This window comes from Protopterus annectens, chromosome 2.part2, assembly GCF_019279795.1.
Source record: "Protopterus annectens isolate FY-2018-M chromosome 2.part2, PAN1.0, whole genome shotgun sequence".
In the NCBI taxonomy this organism is placed as follows: Eukaryota; Metazoa; Chordata; order Ceratodontiformes; family Protopteridae; genus Protopterus; species Protopterus annectens.
The window spans coordinates 166,097,543-166,108,881 of NC_056730.1; the positions used below are offsets into that span (position 1 = coordinate 166,097,543).

The window sequence follows — 11,339 nt, forward strand, 5'->3', positions numbered from 1 at the left end:
TTTTTTCTTAACATGAGTAATATCGCCTAAACTCCATTCTGTGAAATATTCTACTGTTGTACTTTACCTACCTCATGTCTTTCGATGTGGCTGAACTGAGCACTACCATGCTCTAGTTAATAAAAGAACAGCACAATATTATAAAGTGCTTTCTTAAAATGCTGACATGGAAGATATGACAAAACAATGTATTTAGAATTCTGCATTATATTATTCCATGTCTCCAAGTGTAGATAATGCTTAGCATCTCTACCTGAAATTCCTCACCTGATTGTACCTACTCAGAGGATATGATGCCAACTAAGACTATTATTTCACTGTCGTGTTTATCTGGTGGCTCCTTCTGTTTTTCAGACTTTAATGTTTGTAACATGTATGTCACATATTTTGCTCTTCCAGGTAGAACAATAGTGGTGGAGAACCAGATGGTCTACTTTCTTGCCATGTAGAGATTTAGCATTATGATATACTCATACTCCTTCCTAAACATGTGTTTATTGCATCCCAATGATGCAGATATGGGGCTGTTTTTGCAAGTGTGTTAGGATACAAATGACATGTGAACCCTTTCCCTTAGGCCTCTTAGTGTACTACCCATGCTAAATGCATTATAGCACCATTTTGCTTTCTGGTCAGAATTATTTCTATAGCAACCAGTAAAGCTATATAAGCTGTGTTAGGATAATAATGTGCTTCAAAAATAATTTTCTTTTTTTTTCTAGTGCTAGAAATCCTCTGATTGCCTTTTTAATAGCTCAGTAGTATGCATTAGTCATAAATTCTACATATCGTAGCACTTTACCAACCATTGGTAGATTTATGTCTACTACTTTGAACCATTAAGCCTTTTATAGGACTTCTGGATGACTCGTGTAATTCTTACTCAGACATATACCCATAGTTATGTAATAGGTGGGCAAGTAATTCAGGCCTTAATGGGAGCAAACAGCTTAGAGCATTTTGTAAAGCATTTGCACATGCACGACATTTCCATGATACGTCTCATGTCAAAGGATACAGTGCAGCACCCTCCCAACTGTACTCGGGAAACACCAAATGCACCATTCTCTGCTCTCTGTCATGTCAAGGATTCCACCCGACCTACTCAGTCTCTCAAGGAAATATCAAATATATCATTCCAGACTACCAAATATATAATTCAAACCAACTGCAAACTCCTAAGACAAATGCAAATCAGCACTAATAAGTACCCTTATTGTCTCTTACAGTTAGTTGGTGCTAAATGGCAGATTTCTTTCTTCTCAGTTGTACTCCAGTAATCCGGACAGTGAAGAAGCTGGAGTTCAAGGGTTGTGACATTTTTATCATCATGGTAATGACACTTACTTCCATACTGCATGTTCATCAGCCATAGGAGACCAAGCCATGAACCTGCTGCTTAAAGAATAATTCATAAGATTCCAGTGGGAAACTGTAAGCAATTTTAGATTATTTAAAGACACTTAAATATCTTGCAGCATGCCCAGGAAAGCAATGCCTCTCAGCGTAAAGTATAGAAAAAACAAGTTCTCAGGCCCAGAGGCCAACCAGCCCTCCAGACCAAAAGCCAGACAATAACAACAAGCAAATCATCTCTAATCAACCACAACTTAACATCACCAACGTTAAAACAAACTTAACCATCCAAAAGAAAGGGTCCCATTCATCTGACCACACACTCAAGACCATCTGGGCATCAACCCCTGTCAAAACACCACAATACCACAGCTGCAGCACATAACATCAGATCTTGATGTCACACTCCAACTAGTCAGCAAGGGTGCCCCGCAGCATAGTTAACACTATTCCATGGGGAGCGTTTAAACAAATATACATATAATAAGGCCAGTCCTGTAAAAGAGGATCAAGTTTTTAATGACAGCAACCAGTAGCCCAAGGAAACAGTAATAACAGCTCATACCCTTCTATTTATGATGCTCATGATTACCATCAGCCATACAAGTGTTTCATCAACAGTACTAAAAGGAGTAGCAAAATCGCAAGGGAACAAAACAGTCTTATCTATAACAGAGACCATCGAGCCACACTCATCAAAACACACTACATTCACTACAGTAATACTATGGGGATGTCAAAACTAGCAAACAAACTATAAGTTAATGCACATCTTGCAACTATATTCTAATAGATAATTAATTAACATCGATTACCCCAAAAAAGAAAAAAAAACATAATCTGGGTATAAAAATAAAGAGCAGCAACACTCACCTGTTGCACCATTTTAATTTCCACAAATTTCTGGGTCATAAGATGAAATTTAATAAAGGGAAATTTGTTTTTTATGTTTATTTTCTAAACTTCTTATGTTCAAAAGTTTTCCGGGATCCATTGTCAGCAATTCTTTTAAGACTAGTACTTGCCCATTCCATTTCATCAGTTTTGTCAAGGATCTTATTAGATTTAATGAAAGTAATGGCAGAATCTGGTTAATCAAATATTTTGGACCAATTTGGAGAAATATTTTCAGTCTAGCTGGAAATAGTAAATGAGATTTTATTTGGGCTTTCTTAAGTTCTTTAAGCAATGGTAAGAACAGCTTTCTTTTGGCAAGTACAGATGAAGAATAATCATTGTCAAAGTGAATAATGCTGTCTTTAATTTTAATTGGTGTTTTAGCCCAGGCAGTTTTTAAAACCATTTCCTTGTCATGTGAAGATAGGAATCTCACTATGACAGATTTTGTAGAGTTGCTTTTGCTATTTTTGGAAGAAACCAAAGATTTATGGGGTCTTCTAATTCCATAGGAAAGAGCTTCAGGGAGTTCTAAAATTTCAGGAAGTCATGAGGTTAAGAATTTCTCCATATTATTTTCTTCAATATTATCTGGTAACCCAAAGATCCTTATATTGTTTCTACATGATCTATTTTCTAGATCATCTATTTTTGTTTGAAGAAAGGTATTTTGTTTTAAGAGAAATTCTTTATTGTGTTTGTCTTCTTGAATTCTACTGTCCATTCATTTAGCGATGTTTCTATTCCTGTAATCTGCTTTTTTGGTTGTTTGAGATCTTCATGTAAGGTTTCCATTTGTTGTGTACATTTTTCTTTGAAGTGATCTAACTTCAAGTCCATTCTGTCAATTTTTGTTGATAGTTCTTGAATATTTGTTAATAAGGATTGAAGTTCTTTCTTTATTGTAGTTTCCTGATGAGAAGATTTTGTGGAGCTCATATTGTAATCTGGCATCAGAAGATTGTCTTAAGTATTTTTGACAGGAATAAATATAAAAATTGAAAACGTTTTATATATTATCCAAGTAGAGGCTTAGATGATTCCAAATATGTAAAAAACCTGCAATTTGGATAATTATATTCCAAAAAATCCTGTCATAGAAATTCTGAAGAGGTAGAGCTGAAAGGAAATGCTGCTACTCAGTGTTCATCCTGGCCACAACCCCACTTACTTATTTTATCTTACTTATTTGTTGTATTTGTTAACTATGGCAGTCTCATCTAACTCTCATCTAGCCCACAGAGAAAAGCTCCACATAAAGACAAATCAGAATGGAAAACAGGATACATAAATCAATAATGCGGGGTTTAAACAGACAGAGTGCCAAGGTGCATGGCATTGGTTTGGCATTAATCCACTTTTTTCCATTTTCTATATAGGATCAGGTGTCGTGTCATCAATGATCATCACCTAGAATCAATATTTACACCACCAGGGGGCTAGCCTTGCCAGAGCCTTCCTTCTATACCACACACACACACACACACACACACACACACACACACACACACACACACACACACACACACACACACTTTACCTTCATTTGACTGACAAACATTTGACCCGGACCAAATGAGTGAAACTTCATTTCCTTGACACTTCATTTGACTGACATTTAATTTGCTGACACTTCATTTGACTGACAATTAGTAGTGGCAGTATGTAGGGCACTGTAAGGCAAGTAAAAGGAATATGTCCTTTTCCCACTGTAGTGTGACCCTGGAGTTAGTATATATAGTTGGGGGGCACATAGCACAGTCCTCCACCCAGTTTGGTTTTAGTAAACAATATAAAACCAAAAGCAGAGAATATAAAATCAAACTAAGTGGGGCCTATGCCCCCCACACCCCCCCAACTATATATCCTAACTCCAGGGTCGCACTACAGTGGGGAAAAGTACATATTCCTTTTACTTGCCTTACAGTGCTCTACACACTGCCAGTACTAATTGTCAGTCAAATGAAGTGTCTGTCAAATGAATTGTCAGTCAAATGAAGTGCCAGTCAAATGAAGTTTCAGTCATTTGGTCCAGGTGAAATGTTTGTCAGTCAAAGGAACTGTCAGTCAAATTAAGGTAACCACACACACACACACACACACACACACACACACACACACACACACACACACACACACACACACACGCGCGCGCGCGTGCACATGCGGTCACACCTACGGACAATTTAGAGTGCCTGATCCACCAACTGCTTATCTTTGGAATGTGGAAGGAAATAGAGTACCTGGATGAAAAATACATAAACATATGCAGACTCTGAACAGAATGCACCCTAGCTAAGAAATAAACTGGAGAACCTCTTGCTGGGAAGTAACAGCACCACCTGCTGTGTCACTGTGACTGCACCACTGCACCACCTGACATAGTGCATGATTCATGCATAAATTAGATAAATATGTAAATGGTTTATCAAGGAAAAATAGAGTTAGGAAGAATGAAAGAAGGAAAATCTAATACAGCTGCAGCTAAAATTATAACGTATTGTCAAGTAAAGTATAGGTATTTACTTTCATGTTAAAGTAATAGTGCATAAACATTTCCCATGCTGTTTTAGGTACACCATAATTAATTTGTTCAATTTAGAAAGACTTTGTTCCGTTTTAATTTAATAAGGAATGGTGATACATAGCCTAGAGATTTTAACAGAATAAAAGGAGTCACCATAATGATTTTTGAGTTTTCAACAGGAAATAATTGTAGTTGTTTAGAGCTGATGAATCTTGAAGGGTCTGGATGAGAGACTGAATTCTTGGACACAAGTCATGTTTGTACAGGATTTTGTGTATTATCTGAAAATATCCAAAGCAAAGAGTAAAAAGGTCAGACTGACAACCCAATTAGTAAAAACTACAAGAAAAACCTAGCTAAGCTAGAATTTTCACTGTGTGATACCATAAACCTGCTGAAATAGAGGCCCATGGGATATATGCAAATTACTCCATAAGGATATCAAGTATTTCAGCTATATAGCTTATGAATTTCATATGACCTCTTCATCAGAGCATAACCTTTTAACTCTTTGCTTTGGAGGTTAGGATATTTTACAGACACCTTAATGGATATGGGCTTCTGCTGGGTTATAGACCCTGTGTTTCTAAAGTATAGCTAAACATTCCACATATGTTCTGCTGATGAGGTTATAAGAAGGCTGAAACATGTATGAGGGGTTTGGCTTTATTAGCTTGAATGTATCCACAAAGATTTAAAAAGAAAAAGTTAAAAGTCATGGACATTCATAAGCCATATTGCTGAAACACTTGATTTCCTTAAGGGGTCATTTGCATATATCCCATGGGGCTCTATTACAGGAGGTTTAAGGTATCACACAGTGAAACTCTAGCTTGTCTAGGTTTTTCTTGTAGTTTGTTATTATCTGAAAATAAGATAATTTAATGGTATTGTGCAGTTCATGCCATTGTGTATTCTACAGAGCTATATCACGGTGGGCATTCTTCGCGAGTTTTGTTCTAACACTGTTCAAGGTTTTTTTTAAGTAAGTTTTAAGAACATTGGTTAGAATGAGTAAGACACATAATAGACCTGGTATTAAAATGTATCTGTAGTTGTCAGGAAGGTAGTTTTGGTTAAGTATTGTTTATCCTTATAGAGCATACTGACGTTTTGATTAGTTTTACAGATTACATTGCATTAATGTTTGCTGAATTTTAAATGCTGTTCAGTTATGACTCTCAATAGTTTTTGTCGGAGACTTTGTTCAATCTCAGTGTTATTGCATAATAAGATTTTAATATGTCTGCCATATTGCTGATAAATATAGCAAAGAGTAATGATGATATTGATTCTTGAGAAGATATATAGGTAAGCCACCATTTTTACAGACTGTCATTATTCTGAGAGATAACTATTAAATCCAATAATTGTGTGTCAATAGTCAAGCCAAGATAAAAAAAATCTTTTGATAAGTTGGCTATGGGATACAGTATGAAAGGGCTTTGATAAATCTAAAAATACTGATAATACTAACTGGCCTTTGTTTCTGTTTTTAAATAAATTATGTTCAGAAAGTTGAGGGTTGTGGTGCCTCTATTATGGCCTGGTTTGAAATCATATTGGCATGGTGAAATTAAATTCTTGTTCATTAGCTGAGATAAGATTTGTTGATATGCATATCTGTGAAGGGTCTTAATTATTAGGATCAATTTAAGGTAGGGAAAAATGTTGCAGATATCTGAAGATACCCAGGGTGGACATTGTCAGGTGCAATAAAGTAGGCATTAATCTGTGCAACATTTTTCTAATGGCATCAGTGGGCACTACTTATAAATTAAAGTTGCCACAGTTTATGAGATTTCAGTCCATTTTTTTGCTGTTTTTGTTTGTGTGACTAAGGGTATAGATAGTGGATATTTAGTGAACAGACTATTGTATACTGAGATTCATTTGAAAGTGGATTTGGTTGTGTTTTCTTACCAGATTCTAGTAGTTTATTGACAGAGTCAGAAATAATCTGCAATATTGTTGTGTTCTCTCTGTTGATTTCTGTGATAGTCTATCTTATGTTATATATAACATGTTGCATTGATATCTTAATTTCTGTACATCTGAGCATTTCACTCAGTAGGATTTTTTTCCACTTTGACCATGTTTATCTTTCTGTTTTCTAATCATTTTTATATAAAGTTAGCCAAGGCGCTAATGTTTGTTTTAACTTGTTTTCTATACAGAGTTGCAAATGAATTAAGAGTATTAAGAAATGTAATAATGAAGAAGGCAATAACTTGTCTTTTCTTATTTTCTCCTGTGGATTCATATGGACTCTAGCTTTTCTTAATTGTTTTTATTTTCATATACGAAGACAAGCCATTCTGTAAGTGTTGGTTACTATAGTTGCCTCACATATGACATTGACTCCTCTATATGTTAAAACAGTATTTAACTCTTTAGTTCCCCTCCTTAGAGAAACATTCAGTCTTACTATTCACTCCACGCTCCATAGGATATCAAGAAATACAAAACATCCATGTTAGGAACAGCTCCAGTGAATAATAAAAGGAACAGAGAAAATTGCTAGTTCTGATTATACATTTTCATGTAGGGGTGGAGGCTGCCTATATAACCCACTGCTGTTTCCCCTCCAATGTGCATAATTTCACTGTCGTGTCTTTTTCTGTATCTTTGAGTTTTTCTTTTTCACTACAGTTGCAATTGTTTGTGTTTTGTGTTTGCTTGTTGTATGACAATTGTAAACAGCATATTAAATTAAAAATCTGAGTTCTCCCAAGAAAATGGTCTAATTAAAATGTGGCAGTGTGTAAAATCTCTTCTTAGTATATTATTCAAATGGCTCAAAATGTGTCATTGTGGTGATTTCCCCAGAAAAGAGGAATGTAATAGTTTTACTTTTACACAAAAGAAAAATCAAGTCAAATTTGACAGAATGTGTAAGTTCTTTGATATAGATGTGCTATGTTAAATCTACGTTCTTGTTAATCATTGTTTTTGTCAGTCACTGTTGTAGCTTATGGTCTTTTTGTACTTTGTTTACAGGGAGAAAAAGTGATTCTCAACAAAATGAGTCACAAAACAAGGAATATACAAAAGTGAGCTAGTATACCAATAAACCAGTCTGAGGAGAATTACACCAACGAATCTTTCATTTATATTACCTATATTTTTGTTTTTCATGGCTAACCTGGAGCCTTTCCCATCAAGCTGGGAGTGTAAAGCATAGAACAGGTGTCTGATGGAATGCTAGTCCATGGCAGGAGTCCAACACACACACGCACAGACTGGAAGGAGGAATTTAGTTCATCAGTATTTCACTCATCAAAGCACATCTGTAAAACTCCATGTAGATCCAGAGCAGAAATGCAAATTATTCCACAAAGACTGGCAAGTCCATCTGAGAAATGAACTTGAGAAACAAATACCATGAGGCAGCAACACTAAATGGTCATCTGAAGTTCTTGGGAAAATAATGCAAATTAGGGTGTAATGTACCCAACAGCATATAGTGAATCAGGAACACCAACACTCAGTAAGTTGCAAACATGACTGTACACAGATGTGCTATTGCACTCTAAAGCAGTAAAACACAGATTAACATCACAGCACAGTAACATACATACAGTATCAACAGTTATTTAGTCTTAGAGTGAGCTTCCACAAATATGAGCTGTCAAATGCATACACAAAGTCTCCTAAAAGTGAAGGTTTTCATGACAGAAAGACTACTTTAACTCAACAGGCCATTAATGTCCTAGATGCATGTGCCATTGACATGATCTCATTCTAGTTTTACTGTATTGAAGTATATATGAAAATGTTATATTTTTGTTGCATTAAATTATTTTAACTGATTTCCTGAGTCATTTGTAAACTACATATCATTATCAGTAATGCAAACTGATCTTCAATATACCCATCACATTTGCTATACCAAGTAATGTTCTAAAAATGTTGAGGTACTTCATTGTCATATCTACATCTACTGTACACTGATTTCATGTATATATGACTCATCTTCTTCATAAAGACCCATTGCGCTCACTCCTGATATAACAAGTGGATTTCAATGCAGGTGAGTGCCATAGGATTTGAGATGTTGCTAATAAATTTATTAAAGACATTCACATTGTCTGTTTAGCATATTTTGTGCTCAGTTTGTAACATTCCAACTTATTCTCCTTAAAGAATGCACTTGTATTCCATGGAGTCAAAGATTACCTGCAGTCATGGGGTCAGGGTGTCACTTCAACAGTGACAATCATCTGGAGCCAATACTGATGTCTACCCCTGCTGCGGTAATTTTTTCACACCACGCACTCACACCTATGGCCAGTTTAGAGTGCCCAATCTACCTGCTGCATGTCTTTGGGATGTTGGAGGAAACCAACAGGAAAGACATGCAGATTCAGAAGGCACTGCAACTGAGAACTGAATGGGGGAACCTCTTGCTGTGAGGTGACAGCACAATTGATTAATTAAACATTGTTGCAAAAACAGTTATATGTTGAATGCTAACCAATCACAAAGTATGATCATTAAAATGGTGTTTAAAAACATACATGTTCTTTGAAACATGCATGGAATACATATGCCGCCAATTAAATCTTAATAAATAAACTGCAAATAAAAGGAAGTAAAAGTACCATGCTTAAAGACCATGAAAGCATCATGTTTGGTCATTTTACAATATCACTTCACAGATCTCAGTTTTAGCATGCCTTTTATGCTCATGTGCCTGTTTAAACCTAGGGTTATGCAGCAATTAATTTTAGCTGCCATGTTGCTTCACTGTTTTTGCTGTGCTATCCAAGTTACCTCCCTGGGGAACGAGTGTAAATAATATTTTTTCTAATACAACAAAAAATACATGTTTTAAGTTACTAAAGACTTGTGAATGTATAAACAGAATGTTAGTAGAGTTTCTAGCGAGGATTGCATTACAGTGCTCATGAATTCTTTGTGACTATTTCCTTATCATTTTGCCAATATGGATGTTGTCACAGTAGGAACACAAAGTTAAATTGCACACAGAATCTGTATAGCAGTTAAATCTCTCCACAGCATCTTTGACATTGACTGTGTTTATGCTGTTAATAACTGTATTTCTTTTATAGCCCACAAGGGAAGTGCCTTGAGATCTATTACTTTCATCACTTTAATATTATCATTTTCCAACACTGATTTAAATTTTTAAAATATATGCAAACTGTGTGAATGTCTCTCTTTTTTTTTTAAACCTCTGGATGGTATGTTACAACACCTCTATTAACCTCTAATATTATTATTATAATCTAATTTGCATTGGAACTGTAAATTAAAGAAAAAGCATCAGTGAAGCATTCCAACTCTTTCTGCTCAGGCACCCCTACTGTTTTGTGTGTGTGTGTGTGTGTGTGTGTGTGTGTGTGCGTGCGCGCATGTGTGTGTGTGTGTGTGTGTGTGTGTGTGTGTGTGTGTGTGTGTGTGTGGGGGGGGGGGGGTCTGTCTGCTAAATTCAAGACAACACTGAGTGATACATTCTCCAGCATACTCTCTCTACAAAAATAAGAACTTATACTGAATGCCTTGGAAGTTATTGCTCTCTCCAACAACAGAGGAAGAGGTCTCCAGAGCGACAGTGAAATGATGAGAATCTGTAGAATGAAAGGATTAGATACTGGGGGTAACAAGCACTTTCAGGCGGTTCATTTTAAAGTTATGTATCATCAGGCAAACACTGCTAACTTCTGAAAGTATTCAGTTTGTTTGTATTGTCAGGTGAATACTGCAGAGGTGTATGAACAGGTGTTTAATCTGTTTCCTCTACAAATGTTAGTATGGCTTAGTGTTAAGGCATAGCTCATAGACACTTACTAGGCTACCTGCTCTGTGAGAAGCTTAAGAATCCTAGTTTTGTATTCCTATGGTCATTTTAACCCTTATATTTTATGTACAAATAGCCCAGAGGTGGGCAGAACAAGGCTATATTATGGCATTTACATTGTGAAGTTTAAAAGAAAAAATACATAGTAACAATATGGTTAGATGAAACAAGTTATTAGCTAGTGTCTGTTTAAGGACTTGATAATTTACAAGCATATAGACTTGGAATTGCCTGAATGGTTAGACTAACATGGATATTTATGACTTTTTAGTGTATAAACATCCAGGGGTTGGGGTACAATTTGGGATTGCTAATATCCCTAATGATAGCAAAACTCTCCTTTATGGTCAAGGAGTTCTACAAGGAGATCAAAGATTTAGCCTGTAATGATTTGCTTGGACAAATCTTCAATCAAATGACACAAGCAACTTTCAGACATCAAAGAATCATAAGGCCTTATTAAGTATGTTGAAAAGAAATAATACTGGTAAATAGTAAGGTAGTTGTCATGGATTTATGGACACTGTTATGCAGTCTGCATTAGAAACTCTTGTAGCACTCTTCTTAAACATTCATATCTGTGCAATAGTATCCATATATATATATATATATATATATATATATATAAGCACTTTACTATCTGGAAATACTGAAATCTCGAATTTCAGTATCTCGAGATGAAAATGCCGAAAGTTGAGCGAAACTGCACTTGATCAAATTCAAAGTGTTGAATTT

General features: G+C 35.7%; 1 protein-coding gene across 2 annotated transcripts in view; it reads left to right on the top strand.

Annotated features, from left to right (window-relative positions):
- The window catches only part of LOC122795581, a 245,578-nt gene extending 236,986 nt beyond the window's left edge, over positions 1–8,592 (top strand). For both annotated transcript variants that reach the window (XM_044063829.1, XM_044063831.1), the window contains one exon: positions 7,781–8,592. In XM_044063829.1, coding sequence (XP_043919764.1) covers positions 7,781–7,842 — 62 coding nt within the window. In that variant the 3' untranslated portion in view covers positions 7,843–8,592. The remainder of the gene's footprint in view (positions 1–7,780) is intronic.
- The last annotated feature ends 2,747 nt before the right edge of the window (positions 8,593–11,339 follow it).